The sequence below is a fragment of the Ruditapes philippinarum genome, unplaced genomic scaffold (assembly GCF_026571515.1).
Source record: "Ruditapes philippinarum isolate M1 unplaced genomic scaffold, ASM2657151v2 ctg3030_1_1_1_1, whole genome shotgun sequence".
Lineage (NCBI taxonomy): Eukaryota > Metazoa > Mollusca > Bivalvia > Venerida > Veneridae > Ruditapes > Ruditapes philippinarum.
Window position 1 is genome coordinate 45,903 of NW_026860225.1, and position 23,429 is coordinate 69,331.

The 23,429-nt window shown below is 34.1% G+C and overlaps 2 protein-coding genes across 3 annotated transcripts in view; one reads left to right on the forward strand and one right to left on the reverse strand.

Moving 5' to 3' along the window:
* Window positions 1-10,848, reverse strand: part of LOC132759281 (lipoyltransferase 1, mitochondrial-like) — a 23,449-nt gene extending 12,601 nt beyond the window's left edge. Inside the window, exon 1 of the mRNA XM_060751025.1 lies at window positions 10,756-10,848. The gene's annotated coding sequence lies outside the window, so the exon portion shown is untranslated. The remainder of the gene's footprint in view (window positions 1-10,755) is intronic.
* Window positions 10,820-23,429, forward strand: part of LOC132759282 (TLC domain-containing protein 2-like) — a 27,729-nt gene continuing 15,119 nt past the window's right edge. The window contains exons 1-2 of one of the 2 annotated variants that reach the window (XM_060751028.1): window positions 10,820-10,966; window positions 12,292-12,547. In XM_060751028.1, coding sequence (XP_060607011.1) covers window positions 12,309-12,547 — 239 coding nt within the window. In that variant the 5' untranslated portion in view covers window positions 10,820-10,966; window positions 12,292-12,308. The remainder of the gene's footprint in view (window positions 10,967-12,291; window positions 12,548-23,429) is intronic. The other variant, XM_060751027.1, reaches the window with a different exon arrangement.

Sequence of the window (23,429 nt, forward strand, 5' to 3'; positions counted from 1 at the left end):
ATGTATCTAAATTTAAATTCTAAAGGAGCACATCTTCAGATTTCATGTTAGTTTTCGTGATTTTGTTTTTAAAGTTTTCAAACTAAACAAATAAAAAAGTAATTTGAGCTGACATAACACACTTTAACAATCACCATAAATCATCTAAAAACATGACAAAATTTGCTAAAAATAGCCCTTGCTGGCTGTCAAGTCATCCCACTGAAAGAATCCTGGGGCAAACAGTTCTAAAGGCATAACACTGAAATTACAAAAAGTACAGTCACCAAGAGGGCCATGATGGCCCTGAGGTCGCTCACCTGTATAAAGGCACCCGGAGCAGGGCCAGTTTAAACCCCAGGGCTTTTATTTGAACAAACTTGGTAGACACCCATTAGAACATGTTTCATGCTAAATATTTTAGCTCTAGCTCTTTGATTCTTTAAAAGAAGATTTTTTAAGTTTTTACTATATGCATATAGGGAAAATCAATGACCCCCTGGGGCAGGGCCAATTTTGACCCTAGGGCTTTTATTTGAACAAACTTGGAAGACACTCATTAGAAGATGTTTCATGCTAAATATCTTAGTTCTAGCTCTTTGGGTTCTTTAAAATAAGATTTTTTAAGTTTTTACTATATGCATATAGGGAAAATCAATGACCCCCTGGGGCGGGGCCAATTTTGACCCTAGGGCTTTGATTTGAACAAACTTGGTAGACACTCATTAGAAGATGTTTCATGCTAAATATCTTAGCTCCAGCTATTTGGGTTCTTTAAAAGAAGATTTTTTAAGTTTTTACTATATGCATATAGGGAAAATCAAAGACCCCCTGGGGCGGGGCCAATTTTGACCCCAGAGCTTTTATTTGAACAAACTTGGTAGACACTCACTAAGAGATATTTCATGTTTAATATCTTAACTCTAGCTATCTGGGTTTTTTCAAAGAGAATTTTTAAGTTTTTTCTATACACTGTCATATAAGGAAAATCAATAACCCCCAGGCCGGGCCAATATTGACCCCAGGGCTTTTATTTGAACAAACTATGTAGACACTCACTAGAAGATGTTTCATGCTTAATATCTAAACTCCAGCTATTCGAGTTTTTTTCAAAGAAGAGTTTTAAGTTGTTTTTTTTTCAAAGAAGAGTTTTAAGTTTTTGCTATACACATAATTTATAAGGAAAATCAATTACCCCCGAGGCAGGGCCAATTTTGACACCAGGGCTTTTATTTGAACAAACTTGGTAGACACCCATTGGAACATGTTTTATGCTAAATATCTAAGCTGTTGCTCTGTTAGTTCTTTAAAAGAAGATATTTTTATGTTTTTACTGAATGCATATAGGGAAAATCAATGACCCCCTGGGGCAGGGCCAATTTTGACCCCATGGCTTTTATTTGTTCAAACTTTGTAGACACTTACTAGAAGACGCTTCATGCTTAATATTTAAACTCTAGCAATTTGCTTTTTTTTCAAAAAAGAATTTTTACGTTTTTGCTATACACATATATATTAAGGAAAACCAATGACCCCCAGGTGGGGCCAATTTTGACCCCAGGGCTTTTATTTGAACAAACTTGGTAGACACTCATTATAACATGTTTCATGCTAAATATCTTAGCTCTAGCTCTTTGAGTTCCTTAAAAGAAGATTTTTTAAGTTTTAACTATATGCATATAGGGAAAATCAATGACCCCCTGGGGTGGGGCCAATTTCGACCCCCAGGGCTTTTATTTGAACAAACTTGGAAGACACTCACTAGAAGAAGTTTCATGCTTAATATCTAAACATTAGCTATTTGGGTTTTTTCAAAGAAGATTTTTTAAGTTTTTGCTATACAGCCATATAAGGAAAATCAATGACTCCCTGGGGCAAGGCCAATTTTGACCCTAGGGCTTTTATTTGAATAAACTTTGTAGACAATCACTAGAAGATGTTTCATGCTTAATATCTAAACTCCAGCTATTTGGTTTTATTCAAAGAAGATTTTTTAACTTTTTGCTTTACACATACAAGGAAAATCAATGACCCCCTGGGGCGGGGCCAATTTTGACCCTAGGGCTTTTATTTGAACAAACATAGTAGCCACTCATTAGAACATGTTTCATGCTTAATATCTTAGCTCTAGCTCTTTGGGTTCTTTAAAAGAAGATTTTTTTTTTTTTTCTGTATGCATAAAGGGAAAAGCAAAGACCCTCTGGTGCAGGGCCAATTTTGACCCCAGGGCTTTTATTTGAACAAACTTGGTAGACACTCACTAGAAGATGTTTCATGCTTAATATCTAAACTCCAGCTATTTGGGTTTTTTCAAAGAAGATTTTTAAAGTTTTTACTATATGCATATAGGGAAAATCAAAGACCCCCTGGGGTGGAGCCAATTTTAACGCTAGGGCTTTTATTTGAACAAACTTGGTAGACACTCATTAGAAGATGTTGTATGCTAAAAATCTTAGCTCTTGCTCTTTGGGTTCTTTAAAAGAAGATTTTTTAAGTTTTCACTATATGCATATAGGGAAAATCAAAGACCCCCTGAGACGGGGCCAATTTTGACCCTAGGGCTTTTATTTGAACAAACTTGGTAGACACTCATTAGAATATGTTTCATGCTAAATATCTTAGCTCTAGCTCTTTGGGTTCTTTAAAACAAGATTTTTTAATTTTTTTTTCTATATGCATATAGGGAAAAGCAAAGACCCTCTGGTGCGGGGCCAATTTTGACCCCAGGGCTTTTATTTGAACAAACTATGTAGACACTCACTAGAAGATGTTTCATGCTTAATATCTAAACTCCAGCTATTTGGGGTTTTTTCAAAGAAGATTTTTTAAGTTTTTCCTATACACATTTAAGGAAAATCAATGACCCCAGGGGTGGGGCCGATTTTGACCCCAGGACTTTTATTTGAATAAACTTGGTAGACACCCATTAGAACATGTTTCATGCAAAATATCTTAGCTCTAGCTCTTTGAGTTCTTTAAAAGAAGATTTTTTAAGTTTTTACTATATGCATATTGGGAAAACAATGACCCCTTGGAGCTGGGCCAATTTTTACCTAGGGCTTTTATTTGAACAAACTTGGTAGACACTCATTAAAAGATGTTTCATGCCAAATATCTTAGCTCTAGCTCTTAGGGTTTTTTTAAAAAAAGATTTTTTTAGTTTTTCCTATTGGTTGCCACGGCAACCAAAGTTTTTAATGGAATTCAAATTTTTGAACACCTTGAAAAGGGGTCCACCTAAGGATCATTTCTGTAAAGTTTGGTTGCAATTGGCCATGTGGTTTAGGAGGAGATGTTGTTTGAAAAGTTTGACGCCATTTTTTGAAGGACGCATGATGAACCCAGAGTGATGACAAAAGCTCACCCTTGAGCACTTCGTGCTCAGGTGAGCTAACTAGAACTGCCACAATCATGGTGTGAATACCCCCGCATACCATTTAGAGCTCAAGGACAACCTCCCTGCCAAATCTGAGGCTACTTATAATTAGCAAGTGCATTGCTAAGTTATGTATTCTACATGCTTCAAATGTGAAAATGTCAAAATCAATACATTGAGGACAGGACATTTTTTAGCAATTGAGAAGAAAAGCTTTTTTTTGTCAAGGTGCCTGTGACCTTTACCTTTGACCCAGTGACCTCAAAATCAATAGGGGTCACCTTATAGTCATGGTCAACATCCATTCCAAATATGAAGACTGTGGGTCAAAGGAATCTTAAGTTAATGGGTGGACAAACTTTTTGAAGTCAAAGTCCCTATGACCTTGACCTTTGATCCAGTGACCTCAAAATCAAAAGGGGTCATCTACTAATCATGATCAACATCCATGCAAAATATGTTGACTGTGGGTCAAAGGAATCTTAAGTTATTGGACGGACAAGCTTTTGGAAGTCAAGGCCCCTATGACCTTGACCTTTGACCTGGTAACCTCAAAGTCAATAGGGGTCATCTACTAGACATGATTAACCTCCAAGCCAAATATGAAGACTGTGGGTCAAAGGAATCTAAAGTTATTGGGCGGACAAGCTTTTTGAAGTCAAGGCCCTTATGACCTTGACCTTTGACCTGGTGACCTCAAAGTCAATAGGGGTCATCTACTTATCATGACTAGCCTTCATGCCAAATATGAAGACTGTGGGTCAAAAGAATCTTAAGTTATTGGGCGGACAAGCTTTTTGAAGTCAAGGCCCCTGTGACCTTGACCTTTGATCTGGTGACCTCAAAATCAATAGGGGTCATCTACTAACCATGACTAACCTCCATGCCAAATATGACCACTGAAGGTCAAAGGAATCTTAAGTTATTGGGAGGACAAGAAAAAAACGAGGGACAGCCGGACGGCCGGACGGACAAGCTGATTCCAGTATACCCCCCTTACAACTTTGTTGTGCGGGGGTATAAAAATGGTAAGACAAATTGGGCTACACTAAGTACAGTAAGTCTACTTGTATTTTTTACCTTAATGAAACTAACCTTCCTATGTAGTCTATACATGTATGTGGTATATATATCTCAGACAACAATGTACATGTACACCTGTCCTCTGTATACTTAGCAATTTTATCAATCAACAATGTACCTGTACACCTGTCCTCTGTATACTTAGCAATTTTATCAATCAACAATGTACCTGTACACCTGTCCTCTGTATACTCAGTAATTTTATCAATCAACAATGTACCTGTACACCTGTCCTCTGTATACTTAGCAATTTTATCAATCAACAATGTACCTGTACACCTGTCCTCTGTATACTTAGCAATTTTATCGATCAACAATGTACCTGTACACCTGTCCTCTGTATACTTAGCAATTTTATCAATCAACAATGTACCTGTACACCTGTCCTCTGTATACTTAGCAATTTTATCGATCAACAATGTACCTGTACACCTATCCCCTGTAAACTCAGTAAAAATTTTGAGACAACAATGTACCTGTATACCTGTCCTCACAGACTGTAAACTCAGTAATTATATTAGAAAACAATGTACATGTACATCTGCCCTCTGTATACTCAGTAATTATATCAGACAAAAATATACATGTACACCTGTCCCCTGTATACTCAGTAATTATATCAGACAAAAATATACATGTACACCTGCCCTCTGTATACTCAGTTATTATATCAGACAAAAATGTACATGTACACCTGCCCTCTGTATACTCAGTTATTATATCAGACAAAAATGTACATGTACACCTGTCCTCTGTATACTCAGTAATTATATCAGACAACAATGTACATGTACACCTGTCCTCTGTATACTCAGTAATTATATCAGACAAAAATGTACATGTACATATGTTCTCTGTATACTCAGTTATTATATCAGACAAAAATGTACATGTACACAAGTCATGTCCTCTGTATACTCAGTAATTATATCAGACAACAATGTACATGTACACCTGTCCTCTGTATACTCAGTAATTATATCAGACAAAAATGTACATGTACACAAGTCATGTCCTCTGTATACTCAGTAATTATATCAGACAACAATGTACATGTACCATTTCCTCTGTATTCATCAGACAACAATGTACGGTAAGGAACTTATAATGTACCTGTACACATGTTGTCTGTGTACTCAGTAAATATATCAGAAAACAATGTTCATATTAAATAACACATGTCCTTTGTATACTAAAAAGGTGAACCTTTACACTTAGCTTTTATTACAAAACAATGTCACTGTACACATGCCCTTTGTTTACCTAGAATTTATATCAGAAAGCAATATCACTGTACACATGCCCTTTGTATACCTAGAATTTATATCAGAAAACAATGTCAGTGCACACATGCCCTTTGTATACCTAGAATTTATATCAGAAAGAAATGTCACTGTACACATGCCCTTTGTATACCTAGAATTTATATCAGAAAGCAATGTCACTGTACACATGCCCTTTGTATACCTAGAATTTATATCAGAAAGCAATGTCAGTGCACACATGCCCTTTGTATACCTAGAATTTATATCAGAAAGCAATGTCACTGTAAACATGCCCTTTGTATACCTAGAATTTATATCAGAAAGCAATGTCACTGTAAACATGCCCTTTGTATACCTAGAATTTATATCAGAAAGCAATGTCACTGTACACATGCCCTTTGTATACCTAGAATTTATATCAGAAAGCAATGTCACTGTACACATGCCCTTTGTATACCTAGAATTTATATCAGAAAGCAATGTCACTGTACACATGCCCTTTGTATACCTAGAATTTATATCAGAAAGCAATGTCAGTGTACACATGCCCTTTGTATACCTAGAATTTATATCAGAAAGCAATGTCACTGTAAACATGCCCTTTGTATACCTAGAATTTATATCAGAAAGCAATGTCACTGTAAACATGCCCTTTGTATACCTAGAATTTATATCAGAAAGCAATGTCAGTGTACACATGCCCTTTGTATACCTAGAATTTATATCAGAAAGCAATGTCACTGTAAACATGCCCATTGTATACCTAGAATTTATATCAGAAAGCAATGTCAGTGTACACATGCCCTTTGTATACCTAGAATTTATATCAGAAAGCAATGTCACTGTAAACATGCCCATTGTATACCTAGAATTTATATCAGAAAGCAATGTCACTGTAAACATGCCCTTTGTATACCTAGAATTTATATCAGAAAGCAATGTCACTGTACACATGCCCATTGTATACCTAGAATTTATATCAGAAAGCAAAGTCACTGTATATGTGTTCTCTGTATACTCAGCTTTTTTTTTAGAAAACAATGTCAGTGTACATCTGCCCTTTGTAATTGTATACTCAGTATATATATCAGAAAACAATGACACAGTACACCAGTCCTTAATTATCTCTGTTTGTTCTGTATATATCAGACAATAATGCCACTGTGCATATGTACTTTGAATATCATGTATATCAGAGCACATTAAGTCACTGTACACAATACCCCTGTATATTCAGAATGTATCAAAAACAAAGTCAATGTACACATTTCCTTGGTATACCGAGTATGTATCAGACAACAATGTCACTCAGTATACAGTCATGTCCTCTGTATAAGGCCCCGACAGTTACACGTTTAAATGTTTTGTTTCGTTTTTCATTTGCAAGCGCTTACAATACTTTTTAATGTTTAAAGGAAATTACCACATTGTGTTATAAAATATCTTAATCATTGCCTGTAATCAGGAATTCTATCAATTCTGATTGATTTACTCCAAAGTTAAAACAGAAAATGGGTATCTACAACCCACCTTACAGCATCACTGTGCAATAATCGCATGTGACTTAAAGTTGATTTTCCTTTTAAAAGGCTTTAATCTTTTAAAAGAAATGGAGATTCAATGCAGAAAATATGTGCCAACTCTCTTACGATGAGCCCTGAATGTTATTTGTTTGTACATGCATTAGATAGAAAGTAAGTCATCATAAATTTTGGCAACTTGAATACATGGTACAGCATAGTACATAAAAGTACATAAAAGTACCACCGTTTAAAAAGTATCATTTCGGAATTTAGCAATCGTGTAAAAAAAACGTATAAAAAATTATAAACGTTGGAGTCAGTTACCTCTGTATTATAACTCAGAATGTATCAATAACAAGGTCAAAGTACACATACCCTTTGTTGACTCAGTGTGTATCAGAAAACATTATGTCACTATACATCTGTTCGCTGAAATATTACTCTCAGTCTTTAAGTATCAAAGGTGCATTGATTTGACCTCAAATATGTTTAAAATATTGTTGTTATTCATGAAATATCATATCCATACATTAAATTTTTTTAAAAAACGGAAAAAATCTGATTTTAAGTTATTGGTTATGCCTTTATATACTAAATTTTTATCAGGCAACTTCAGACAAGCCTTAAACAAAGATGCATAGATCAGCATCTGATCATGTTTCACAACATACATGTATTACAAAATAAGGTTGCCATTCCCCTGCCAGATTATCTCAAACCAGTAACAAGACCAACTTGTAACTGCCAAATTTCTAATGCTTTCAAACAAATCCGAACAACTACTATTATAAATATTCATATTTCCCTAGAATAATTTTCAATTGGAATGCTTTACCACCATGTCTGGTCCCTGATGTTCAGACACACCTACCCCTGTTTTTATCTTTATTCTGCTTTTATAACATTTTTTATCCATCTATCTAGTGACTCGCATAGTCTACATGATGATGTAGATATATACATGCAGGTCTTGGCACTAACCTTTAACATGAAATAAAGAAAAGCCTATGCATGAACGGGAAAGTCGGTAAAAATAATCATTCATTTTTCCGTTTTAAAGGTGTCATTCCGTAGTTTATGCAGCACTTTTGTTTTCACTCGGAATACTCGACATTATTAATCAAAAAATTATCTATATATTGTACAGTTATCGGAATACCCCTCCCGTTATCATTGAGTTACATTGAATATGGTGGCACCTAGAACTGACACAGTAACACTGAAAATTACATTGATAGGTATGGAATACCATATATATTTTTTATTTGATTTTCTTTATAAAATACATCGAGGGGTCAACGCGAAACTAGTCTATCTGACATTTTTTCATAAAAGGTCTTTTTTACAGATTCTGAAAAGTCTTTATAGTCCTCACATTATGTGTTAAAATCTTCCTTTTCCTGTGCATAGTTAAGGACACAAAACATATTTGCCATACTATTGTATCTCAAAAGGCTATATTTGCTCAATGCGAAACTAGTCTATCTGCAAAAAATTTCATGTGTAGTCTATAGCCAGGAAAGCCAAAGCCCCCGACCTGCTTCGCCGCCTGGCCATTGACTTCCCCATATAACATGTTGTCAGCACTGGACCACTATTTTTTAAAATCTCGGCGACCCTTGTTGTAGTCCAACTAATTAGACTTGTCAAAGAGACACCGAGATAATTTTGGACAGGCGCTGTCTTTTTTCCAACGGTTTGACAGTAATAAAAAAGTCTGAAAAATGGGTCAAACTGTTCACGCCAAATTAATTAGGCTAACCTTGTTGATGTCAGCTGATCCTTCACTTTTTGTGTGTTACTTTAAAATCTTTAAAAGATGTCAGATTTAGGAACAAGAGGGCCATGATGGCCCTGAGGTCGCTCACCTGTATATAGGCCCCCGGAGCGAGGCCAGTTTAAACCCAAGGGCTTTTATTTGAAACCCATTAGAAGATGTGTCATGATGTTAAGTTTTTACTATACATATATAATGAAAAACAATGACCTCCCCCCCTGGCAGGGCTAATTTTAACCCAAGGGCTTTTATTTGAACAAACTTGGTAGACACCTATAAGAAGATGTTTCATGCTTAACATCTAAGCTCCAGCTCATTGGGTTTTTAAAAGAAGATATTTTAAGTTTTAACTATACACATATCAATGACACCCCTGGGGCGGGGCCAGTTTTGACCCCAGGGCTTTTATTTGAACAAACTTTGTAGACACTTAGTAGAAGATGTTTCATGCTTTATATCTAAACAGTAGCTATTTGGATTTTTTCAAAGAAGCTATAAAATTTTTGCTATACACATATAAGGAAAATCAATGACCCCTGGGGCGGGGCCAATTTTGACCCTAGGGCTTTTATTTGAACAATCTTTGTAGACACTCACTAGAAGATGTTTCATGCTTAATATCTAAACTCTAGCTATTTTGGTTTTTATACACATATATAGAAAATCAATGACCCCCGGGGCGGGGCCAATATTGACCCCAGGGCTTTTATTTGAACAAACTTGGTAGACACCCATTAGAACATGTTTCATGCTAAATATCTTAGCTCTAGCTCTTTGAGTTCTTTAAAAGAAGATTTTTTTAAGTTTTTACTATATGCATATAGGGAAAATCAATGACCCCCTGGGGCGGGGCCAATTTTGACCCCAGGGCTTTTATTTGAACAAACTTGGCAGACACTCATAAGAAGATGTTTCATGCTAAATATCTTAGCTCTAGCTCTTTGGGTTCTTTAAAAGAAGATTTTTTAAGTTTTTACTATATGCATATAGGGAAAATCAATGACCCCCTGGGGCGGGGCCAATTTTGACCCCAGGGCTTTTATTTGAACAAACTTAGTAGACACTCATGAGAAGATGTTTCATGCTAAATATCTTAGCTCTAGCTCTTTGGGTTCTTTAAAAGAAGATTTTTAAAGTTTTTACTATATGCATATAGGGAAAATCAATGACCCCCTGGGGCGGGGCCAATTTTGACCCCAGGGCTTTTATTTGAACAAACTTGGTAGACACTCACTAGAAGATGTCATATGCCAAATATCTAAGCTCTAGCTCTTTGGGATTTTTTTTTAAAAGAAGATATTTAAAGTTTTTCTTTTGGTTGCCATGGCAACCAGAGTTCTGCATGGAATTAAATTCTTTGAACAGTTTTTAAAGGTGACCACCAAAGGAACATTCCTGTGAAGTTTGGATGAAATTGGCTCGGTGGTTTATGAGGAGATGTCATTTAAAGTAAAAGTTTACGGACGGACGCCGGACGAAAAGCGATCACAAAAGCTCACCCTGTCACTTTGTGACATATGAGCTAAAAATAATACTTAACACTGATGACTGAGGATCTTCTTTATGAATACGGTCCCAGTCCCCCAATAAGGCCAATTATAAGATAAAAAAATATAGGGGTGTGTAACCTAAATTAATTTCTCTTGCTATCGTGCTAAAAGTGTAGAAACGTTTTTCGTAATTTTGCCTTATTGCATTTCTTAGGAATTGATGCACTTGTATTTTAAACTAATAAAATCAAGCTTTACTTACCACCACAGCATTCGCTATAAGATATTTAACCTGTCTTCAGTACAGTTAGTTAAAGTAATATTAACAGTTTGTAAATATTACGCTAACACCTTCACAACAAAAATTCTAATTTGTTTTTTATATTATGTAACTTTAAAAAAAACTCACAACACAGTAATGTTGAGATTTGTTGTGGAAGAATAAACTTCTATTTCTTTGAAATTTCATTTCTGTAAGTATGCCAGTAGGTTTGCGGTTTGTGGACTTCATTTTTTAATCATTATTACACTATTCGGATGCAATAATTTCGGACACTTGATCTTGTACTATTTACACTGTAAATTTAAAGCAATACTTTTAGTTCCTAGCATTTGACGAGTAACTTAATGATCGTTTAATTAGATACGAAGTGTTTACTGTTTATGTTCTGTATTAGAAAGAGTTTAAGTGAATGACACTCACAGATATTTCCTAATGAAAATATTATTTCAATGAATCATTGAATGATTGGTGTAACTCTCCAGGAACGATGGTAAGGAAACTACCCGCCCATATGACTGAAATACTGTTGAAAAAATGAAACAAACAAACAAAATCAGCCCGCACAGCTCAATCGGTTATAGCGCGAGACTTGTAATCTCAACATTGTGGGTTCGATTCCCAGGCTGGCCAACTAAAATTACTAATTAGTCTTTTGGATGAGACTTTAAATCGAGTTTCCATGTATGAGTGCTTAACCACTTGGCATGCTAACAAACCAGGGGAAGCTTCTGGAAAAAATCTTCTTTATAACATAAATAATGTGTATGCAAGTATGAGTTACATTATATATCCTGTTATAACTCATAATTGTTTTTATTTTACATCTTTATCAAATTTAAAAAAGATGCTATAAAGACCATGGTTTTGAGGGTGAAACGTCCAGGACCGAAGCGTCCTGGAGGTGAAATGTCATATCATTAAGGTTTAGTCCAAGTTACACATTAATCAAATCCATTGAATTTCATAGTTTCATTTGTTTGAATACATTTAGTTTAAAAGTTAACTGGTAAAAGGTATGTTCTGGAACATAAATATTAACTTTTGTTTTAATTATATATATATCAAAAATATACAAAAAAATTCAATAAAGATTATGTGAAGATAAATGAAACATAATTTTTTATAAAATGTTAGGAACAGTTTGCACATATGCAAAATAGGGGAAGAACAGTCAGGGTAGAAATACTAGAAACATCAGGGGAGGAACTGGTAAGGGAGAGAGTAGTATTAGCTCTGTAGATGCATAAATTGATTATCTTAAAATCATTTGAGCCGTGTCACGACAAAACCAACGTAATGCGTTTGGTACCAGCATGGATCCAGACCAGCCTGTGCATCTGTGCAGTCTGATCAGGATCCATGTTGTTCCCTTACCAACCCTTTTACAAGTAGAGAAAATAATAGCGAACAGCATGGATTTTGAGCAGACTGCGCAGATGCGCAGGTTGATCTGGATGGTCGCAAACGCACTATGTTGGTTTTGTTGTGACGCTGCTCATTTCATAAAATTTACAGGTGGAAACAGAATAAAAATGGAATCTAAAGGTGGTACCTTTGAGTTTGACCCATACACATACAAAGGATCGCCAAATGTTGAGTTATCAGATGGCTATACTACCGTTGTTATCAGCTTCTTTGTTTTCCTTGCAATCAACCTGGCAGCCGTCAAAATTGGCCCACCAAAGAACTTTACAGGAGATGTGTGGCGATGGAGGAATACTTTCGTATCTTGGCTACACGCAGACATTGTGGGCGTTGGAGTACTTTACTGGTAAGAAAGTATGATAGTGCGGTTGCTGTGGTGCTGTGCTTTCTATTGTATATCAAAACTTAATATATAGAAAACTAAAATACATAAACTATAAGTTCTTGGTGACTGTTTTCATATTGTATATTTTCAAAAAAAAATTCAAAAACTTTTCAAAAGTTCAAATTCAAAAGGAATTCATAAAATAACCAGTTCACTTGCAATTTAGTAAAATTATATTATATCTATTACTCACCAAAGCAAAGAATGGTTACTGAGATCATGACGATAACAAATTCATTACATGCATTCGGAATAGCTTTATATAACAACAAGAAATCTTGTTCTTTTTATTATGGTTACATTCTTCTTCCCTTCCATTTTGTTCTTTTCAAGAAGGCTCTGCAATTTTTCTGGAAGAACTTTTATATCCAATGCCATATGCTCTATTCATTACATATGATCGAAGAAGAAACCCGATCAACACTTTCAACATTCAGTAAGTTCAAAAATAATGGCCTCTTGGATGTCCTCAGCATGATTTCGAACCCACAGTTAAAAATGGCAAATGTCCCAAAGCCCTTCATGTCTTTGTCACAGAGGATCCTTTGTAAAATCTACATATTGATAAATAATCTGCATATATGTAAAATCTGTATAATATATCATGACATATAAATTCTAGAGTCAAAGAATGGTGAGTCTATTTGTTAGTAACATATTCACTGTATTCCAGATTTTCACAAAAATCATTTATAAAAAAAAAGAAAAGAGAAATTAGTTTAATGTAAGAATTTCAGAAAGGCAGGTCAGCTAGGTTTTGATATGCTGAAATGTTACATGTACTGTCATACTAAATGTGTTGTCTTTGTTATTTACTGTGAAATCATTTAAATTTTAATTCACTGGCATATATTTTGCACAAAGAGCATATTAAAGAGTAAGTTTACCCTGTCTTTCATTCATTCAACTTTTCTGGAAATTATCCTACACTATCAAAAATGATTTCACAGTATGCATGAAACTTTAGTTTGCAACTCTGCATGCTGTATAATTCTTGAGAAAAATGTTACTGTAATTATTTGTTCAAGATAAGTTATTTTATGGTATTTTAGCATTTGAAGCAAAAACAACAGATTTTTATAGCCAGTTTATTGTAAGTTTAAATATGTAAATGGTAGTGGACCAACTTATTTGATGTGGAAAATTATAAATTGTAATGATTGCTGATTTGTGTTACAGACCCTGGACTACATGTACATGTATTTGGGAAAGAACAAATATTAACAAATATAAAGTATTTCATCTGTTATCAAAATAATATGGACTAAGTTCTTATGATAAAAAATGATTCAGGAGTGTATGCCTGAAGCAGTTATCTGTATATTTCTCTGTCAAATTATTATCACATATTCCCACAGTCATATAATATAAGAATCTTACACCGGCTGCCGGTACAGACCAGAATATCTAGCTCGAGGGTAACTGTTTACAGCTGTAACGAGGCTCTGCCGAGTTTCCGCTAAACAGTTACCCGAGAGCTAGATATCCCGTCTGCACCGACAGCCAGTGTTTGATATTTTTTATTGCATATTGCATGTCAATTATTTTAGAAACAATAATTATGAAAACTGATATTCTCATTATGCACTTTTTTCTTATAGTAGCGTATGAACATACAACTTCGTTCATAAGGAAAAATGACGTCATCCTAAGAACACGATTCATTCATAAAATGCCCGCGTCAATGACGTCATTTAAGGCGCGCGACTTGTCTTACATGGGGGGTGTAACACCGGTAAAAACAGTAGATAATCCTGTCTGATATGCAAGAAAAAATAGGTACATATTTTTTATACCCACATATAAATGCCCTAAGGCATTGAATTTTGCCAGGTAAGATCGGGGATCATGTTTATTTGAAGACAAAAACTGATTTGTTAAAAGGTTGACATACTATTTAGTAATTGTTTTATTTACTGTTGGCAATAGTTTGGTTATTCGTGAATGGATTTTGAAATAATTTTTCATAAATAGATAGCACATTCTAGTACTTTAGTTTCTTTTTGTTTTCTTTTTTTAGAAAAAGGAAAGATGTACTGATTAAGTAGGGGGAGCATTTCTAAGTGGGTATAATTATAATGTATGCAAAACACAAAACCAGGGAGTAAAAAGTAACAGCCGTCAATTCCTTTAGTAATTACTGTATAAATGTTACTAGTCTAGGGAGTAAATTATAACAGCTACATGTATTTTTTATTGTAGGATATTGACAGAAGTTTGCCATATGAGAAGAGTTATATTGGGGATTATCTTTGATTTTTTTTTTAATCTGATAATTATAATTATGTGATCATGCATACATTAGATTGATTTCAACTTTTGTCAAAAATGTTTTGTATGTAAGCAATTTAGAGGAATTTAATTTCAGGGCTAGATGGATGAAGGGCAAGTATATTATCAATATTTACCAAATAAATGATATACCCTCTCACAATCTCTTTTTTTCTCTATAGAAAATCTGTCTTCAGTTACTTATCTTTAGAACAGTCTGAAGTGTGTTGTCATAACTAAACATGGCACTGATGTCAATGTGGTTCGGATTTCATCTATACATTTGTATTTTCTCAAAGTTTCAGATAACAGAACTTGTCAAATATTGGTTATTTGCTACCTAGAATGTCAATAAATTTTTTATTAGATTTAGGTAAAAAGATCAAGGCAATTTAAAACTAATTAAGTTGAAGGTCAGGTAAAACTTTAATGATATAAAGAAAAGGCAAAATAAAAGAAGTACAAATAACATGTATAATTTACACATTTGTTTATTACGACAGATTTGATGACAGAAAATGATCTGCAGAAATCACATGTATATTATTATGTCATTGTATTAAATTGTTTTATGTCAACATATTTTAATTGTAAGTAGGTTTCATTATGTAAGCTTAACACTCTTGTCATCTTAAAATTTTATCAATCGTTTAGATGGTACATATATTTAACAATATTCTATAGTGTGTAATTTAATTGTCAGTGATCTTAGATAGTTACATAGTTAAAATTACGGTAATAGGATTTTCTTCACAACAACCAAAAAAGTTTAGGCTTTGACCTTCATATAGTATTGTTTACATGTATTTTAAAAGCTATGTTGATCATAATGTAGCATGAGGACTTAATGCAAAAAAAAAAAGATGTAACATATTGGTCTGGCCTGACACTCTGCTGTAGGAAAATTGCAGGTGTGGTTTTTTTGTAGTGGCATTGACATTCCTAATGGCTTTGAGATAACATTTTGAGGGTTGAACGCAGAACCGTTGAAAGTTCTTCTTTATTTCACATAAGTTACTGCAGTTTTGCAGTCAACCCTTGATATATTCTCCTGATTGTGTGTAATGGACTGATTCAAAGTTTGAAAGTAATTGTCAATTTTAAAGGAGCTCCACTGAGGTCAAAAAGCCTCAAATCATAAAATTTGAAAGTCTTGCCTATATCAAGTATTATGCACTTTAAATGGAAACATCAGCAAAGGATAATAAGATATACTGCAAAGAGTTTAATTGAAAATCTTTTTTTTTTGCATGATTTTTAGCATGGTTTGAATGAAAAGCTTTGCAATGCTTTTCATTTATTGGTCATTTTTTACAATAAAAATAATTGTTTTAGAAAAAAAACAGAGTGAGGGAATAATCTGAAATTTTGCACATCAACTTATAAGTCCAGACCAACATCAAATGGTACACAAGTCTGAAAAAAAATATATGCGAGTCCCATCATGTCAAAAAACCTCAGTGGAGTCTCTTTAATGTAACAATTAATGTTATTTCAATATCAGAATGATAACATTTGGCTGCCAACAGTAAAGGTTTGGCATTACACAGTCCATTACTGCTGGCAGTGTTAGAGTGAATATCTATAGAAGTCTGATTGCAGTGGTTTTTTTTATGCCACTTGGCTTTGCATATAGTAATTGAGCCGTCTGTCCATCTGTCTGTCAGTACAAACACAAGAGACATTTTGGGATAATTATCCATGTTCATCCTGTACTTGTGAGGAAAAAGGTTGCTTATGGGGTGAAAAAACATCGCTTTTTGGGTTTTTAAGTCAAAGAAGAGCAGAGAAAAAAACACAGAAAGTCAACTCGGAGATTGTTTGTCCATCTGTCCATACTAGGTTAACCTAAACCAGCAAGTTGCCAATTTTTGTACAAATGGCTTCATAATTTATTTACACACTTACTTATCAGTTCTAAGTACATGATATTTGCAAATTATTTTTCAGTGGCTTCCATTAAATTCTAGGTATTGTCCTTTTCAGTATTTTAAAGGGGATATTATTAATAACCTAAACCAACATGTTTGATATATTTTATATTTTATCTGTATTAATGGCTTCATAATTTCCACACTTACTTATGAGTACAAAATACATGCCAAGTTATGTATAATTTTATGTGCCATCCATTTCCCAAGTTATTCCCCTTTTCATTACTTTAAAAATTTTTTGTGGCCTTTTTGTGTGGCCTTGAAAAGGTGACATATAGGGGTTACTTTTGTCGGCGTCGTTGTCGCCGTCGTTGTCGGCGTCCCCTAAAGCTTGTCCGGAGCATAAGTCAGTCACTATAAGTCTGATTGACATCAAACTTGGTATGCATGCTTCTTTCAATAACCCGAAGTGGAGTGCACAAGGACCGGTACTCTGCAGTTCTTATTTTTTGAGTTATTGCCCTTTGTTTATTTTCATACTTTAATTTTGTCCTGGCCATTTCTCTTCAACTAAAAAAGCTATGGACTTGAATCTTCATAGGATGATAGATCTCATTATTAAGAAGTGCAGTGCACAAGAACCAGTACTCTGCACTTCCTAATTTTTGAGTTATTGCCCTTTGTTAATTTTCATACTTTATTTTTGTCCTGGCCATTTCTCCTAATGTATAAAAGCCATGGACTAAAAAATGAAACTTCATAGGATGATAGGTCTCATTATTAAGAAGTGCAGTGCACAAGAACCAGTACTCTGCACTTCCTAATTTTTGAGTTATTGCCCTTTGTTAATTTTCATAACTTTATTTTGTCCGGGCCATTTCTCCTAATGTATAAAAGCCATGGACTTGAAACTTCATAGGATGATAGGTCTCATTAAGAAGAAGTGCAGTGCACAAGAACTGGTACTCTGCATTTCTTAATTAACCAGGTTTTCCGAAGGAAAAAACTGGTTATTAGATTGAGGTATGTCGGCGGGCGGGCGGGTGGGTGGGCGGACGGGCGGGCGTAAACAATTTCTTCTGTGCGCAACTCCTCCTACATTTCTCAACGGATTTTGACCAAACTTTCACAGAAGCTTTGTCATCAAGTGCCCTGGCGCATATTGTCGGGGTTTTGCGATTAGATAATATTTGACCTAATTATGGCCCTTTGTTTTTTTTCCTTATATAAAATATATAGTGAACAATTTCTTCTGTGCGCAACTCCTCCTACATTTCTCAACGGATTTTGACCAAACTTTCTCAGAAGCTTTGTCATCAAGTGCCCTGACACATATTGCCAGGGTTTTGCGATTGGTATATATTTGACGTAATTATGGCCCTTTGTTTTTTTTCCTTATATAGAATATATAGTGAACAATTTCTTCTGTGCGCAACTCCTCCTACATTTCTCAACGGATTTTAACCAAACTTTCACAGAAGCTTTGTCATCAAGTGCCCTGGCGCATATTGTCGGGGTTTTGCGATTAGATAATATTTGACCTAATTATGGCCCTTTGTTTTTTTTCCTTATATAAAATATATAGTGAACAATTTCTTCTGTGCGCAACTCCTCCTACATTTCTCAACGGATTTTGACCAAACTTTCTCAGAAGCTTTGTCATCAAGTGCCCTGACACATATTGCCAGGGTTTTGCGAATGGTATATATTTGACCTAATTATGGCCCTTTGTTTTTTTTCCTTATATAGAATATATAGTGAACAATTTCTTCTGTGCGCAACTCCTCCTACATTTCTCAACGGATTTTGACCAAACTTTCTTAGAAGCTTTGTTATCAAGTGCCTGGCACATATTGTCGGGGTTTTGTGATTGGATAATATTTGACCGAATTATGGCCCTTTGTATATTTTTTCCTTATACAGAATATATAGAGAACAATTTCTTCTGTGCTCAACTCCTCCTACATTTCTCAACGGATTTTGACCAAACTTTCTTAGAAGCTTTGTTTCAAGTGCCTGGCACATATTGTCGGGGTTTTGTGATTGGATAATATTTGACCGAATTATGGCCCTTTGTATATTTTTTCCTTATACAGAATATATAGTGAACAATTTCTACAGTGCGCAACTTCTCCTACATTTCTCAATGGATTTTGACCAAACTTTCACAGAAGCTTTGTCATCAAGTGCCCTGGCGCTCACTAAATTCCCATGTTTCTTCCAAGACATCATTCAAGTATTTTTTTAAAATTGTGAACATACTTTTCTTGATATCGCACAAAACACCACACGCCAATATTGTTGACAAAAGAAAATGACAAGAGACGCAAAAATGCAAAAATTAAGCAAAAATAAAGTACTGTTTACCTTTCTAAAACATTTGGGAAAAAAAGGCGAATAGACAACATAAAATTTCTCAATCATTTTTGTTTGAGGAATATTAAAAAAAGCCATAATTCCTCCTAAAAGTTCAATTAAAAACAAATGCCCCTTCATGACAAAGCTTCTGTGAAATATTTTGCTGAAAACCTGGTTGCATCGCATTGCGATGTTCCTTGTTTTTGAGTTATTGCCCTTTGTTTATTTTCATACTTTAATTTTGTCCGGGCCATTTCTCCGAAAGTATAAAAGCTATGGACTTGAAACTTCATAAGATGATAGATCTCATTATTAAGAAGTGCAGTGCACAAGAACCAGTACTCTTCACTTCCTAATTTTTGAGTTATTGCTCTTTGTTGATTTACTTACTTTATTTTTGTCCTGGTCATTTCTCCTCAAGTATGAAAGCTATGGACTTGAAACATCATAGAATGATAGATCTTATTGATAAGAAGTGCAGTGTACAGAAACTGCTGCTCTGCACTTGTTATTTTTTTAGTTATTGCCCTTTGTTATTTTTCATATTTCATTTTTGTCCTGGCCATTTCCCCTAAACTACATTGTTCACAAGGCGACACATCTGACTCGCGGAATTTTTATAATAGTCGACCTATTCTAGGCAAGTTGGATTTATCTTAAATTTCTCCTTATTAACAATTTTAACATTTATGCTCATAAAGCCTTTATTTTTAAATTGACATCTTTCATGTTTAATCCGATCATCTTAATATGGTTCTCTGCCATTGGGTTTAGTAAAGGGTCATTAGGGTAAAGGTCAAGATCACCAATGCCAAAAATAGATTTTTACACTTTTACAGGTGTCAGACTATGGTATTGACAGATGTCTTTTATATTAGGTAGGAATACATTTTTAGAAGTTGTCCCCTATGTATGGAGTTTGGGGTTAGTTGGGTCAAGATCACCAGTGCTAAAAATAGATGTTTATACTTTTTGCCCTTATAGCCATTATTTATTGACAGATGTCTTTCATATTTGATAGGAAGGTAACTTGCATTGTCTTTTTCCTTTGGACTGAGTTTGGGGTCAGTGGGTCAAGGTCAAGTGATTTTTTTTTTGATATTTGGAAGTAACATTATATGTAACCTTGGATTGTCCAGTGTTTGGAATCACAAGGTCAAGATCACTAGTGCTAATAATAGCTTTTTTATACACAGATGTATTTCTATATATACATGCTTATATTTGATAAATTTATTTTGGGAAGTTGAATATTTTTCATCTTCATCAATAGCAATGGCATGCCAACTTATGTTTTTCACAATAACAAAAGGTCATGACTCTTAAGTTATTTTACTGTGTTTACATTTTTTTGACAATTCTTGTGTCCTTAGCTGAGTAAATGGGTTAAACCTTTTTTGTCACTGACAAGAATCTGACCTGGGGGCATTAATGCTTTTACCAAATAGACTCTTGTTTTTAAATTGTTTTCTTAATTGATTTTCACACTGAATATTAAATGATATCACTTTCTGACAAATATTGAAATCTTTAGAATGGGACTGGAACTTACCTGGGTCACTGCTACAGATGTTTTTGTAAAGATGGACACTTAAATTTTTTTCAATGATTTTGATTTAACACTCAACTTTGCCAAAAGAACTCCTTAGCTTACCTCGCACTCTCAGCTTACTTTATCTTAAATCAGTAGATTACTTCACCTTTGTTTTCAATAGAACATTTTCCAGTTCACAGTATTTAAATTTACTATAGATTTCTATATATTGAATCAACAGTAAATTGTATGCTTATATGACCAGAAGATTTTCTATCATTTTTTTAATGATTTATAATTCAGCCGAAATCATGCAACTGCTATGGCAACTGCCTGATAACTTTTGCCAGTTAATTATTTTTGATATCAGGTATTAGTAACCTTATATCAAAAGTAAACCCCGCCCATTATTACAACCCCGCCCATTATTACAATCAGTAGCTTATTCTCATTCATCATTTCATAATCTTGCAATTTTCTTATTACCAAATCAAGCTGAAATATTTTATTTTTGATATTTCATTTTTAGTAACGACTAAATGAGATAGCAAATTGGTATTTCAATACTGAAATGATTTCATAATTTGTATCGCAAGTGACATATTCAATGTCAGATATATAATTTACGTATTGGTAAATTAAATTGCAGAATTTAGCTCACTACAGATGTTTCAACAGTAAATTTTGTTCATCTTTTCAAACAGATAATTACTTCAGTGTAAAAATTACTTCATTATAGAACAGATGTAGATCATATCTCAAGCTTTTTTCAACAGCTGATTAATTCATCTTTTCCAACAATAACTGTAAATTGTAAACTGAAACTGAGAAATTGTCGATAGTCCCACAGACTACCACAACTAATGTTTTCTACATCTTAGCCTTAGAAGTACATTTCTTAACCTTAGTAAGTAGAGTTCTTCATGGTTTTACAACAGACCGTTTTGATTGTCAGAGACACAATCATCCACCCTAAATATCTTAAATGGCCTTGTCTCCAGGACAAAACCATTCATTATTTGTAGAGAAAAATTCAAAATATTTGCTGACTAAATAGCCAACAGTACAGACCATGATGATTAGATGATAGAATGTGCTGACTGATCTTGGTCGGTACTTGTTGCATTGGTAGAATCTAGTGATGCCAGAATTGTAAAGCTTTTCTTTTTTGTTTAAAAAACAATTATGTGTTGTTTCAAACTAAGCATTTCAGTAATTTTATTTTTGGAAAGTGCATCATATCAGTTAAGCTTTCTCAAAACAGTATCAAGAGAGCTTTATATAACATGTCAGTAATGTTTTTTGCTTAAAATAGATAAGAGTAGGGGTCTATCTTCAGGAACTAATTGTCCGCTTTACAAATTTAAATATATAGTAGATAAAAAGTAACAAGGGATATCCTTATTAGTCCCCTACCGGTTTACCGTCCGTCCGTCTATCCGAGCAGACGAGAGCTACATTATGAGGTTTAGGTTTATGTACAGGCACTCTGTATGGGGTTCATTCCGTAGAGACATGTATTATGTGGTTAAAAATGCTCTTATGGGGTTAAAAAAATTGCTCTTGTGGGGTTAAGAGATCAAAGGAATAACCCCACAAACACGTCTGCTAAGTACGTCCGTCAGTCCGTCCGTCCACAAAACTGGATCCCGCGATAACGCAAAAAGTACTGAAAATATTTTAATGAAACTTGATATATGGATAGATGGCAGTTTGGAGATTATGCACGTCTTTTTCTTTTCTTCCTATGTTGAAAATTCTGGTTGCTATGGCAACAAATAGACTGAAAATATGGCAAATTTTACACATAACCTGGATCCCGCGATACCCCAAAAAGTACTGAAAATATTTTTATGAAACTTGATATATGGATAGATGGCAGTATGGAGATTATGCACGTCATTTTCTTTTTTTCCTATAGACGCCTTGCAGAATGTAAGGTCAATTTCAGGTCACTCATGTTTTATTTAGTGGAGGCAGAAAGCTGTTTACTGGTAAGCCTCCAGACCAAGTTTAAAGAGAAGTTATTTAACAATAATCATACTTTAATTGTTAAAATAAGCAATTTTTATTAGCAAAATATATCTAACATGTTTCAGACATTTGTGAATTATTTGATGTTTTTGTTTGTTCGTATATTTAAGGTTTGTTTAATGTAAAAATAAGGATATTACTTAATGGTGAATAAAATAGTTAAAGGTTAAAAAACTAATGAAATATCAAAAATGAAATATTCTAATGAAATAATTTTCATAAAATTCGAAAATGGTAACATTATGATATTTACATCTCACGGTCGGCTCTTAACATAGAATAATTCTTTTATTGAAAACACATGAAAACTGTGCATAAACAGAATACAATGTTGCGGAACAAAATATTATGCTACTACTTTAAATACGTTTTTAACAAAACAAAACATATTTATTTCATAAAGGCATTCTTATTCAAATTTATGGATGCTCAAATAGGCAAAACACAGAAAACACAATGTCATAACTTAGATTCCTAAATACTTATTGTGGAGAAGGGATGCATGGACAAAAGCTATAAAAAGATTGGAACAAGAAAATTAAAGCCGTGGCAACGACACAAATAATTCTTTGTATTCATTTTACGTTTTATAATGTGACCAATTGTTTTGCTTCATGATTTTTTTAATGCTTCATAACATAAATGATTATTAAGTAACTGATGGGCCTTATAATTTCTTCATTTCACACAGTAAATTAATTGTTAGCAAAAATTGAAGTTTAGCCTTTATTTTTTAACAGGCTTTTCTGCAGAAATCGAACTATTTTAAATG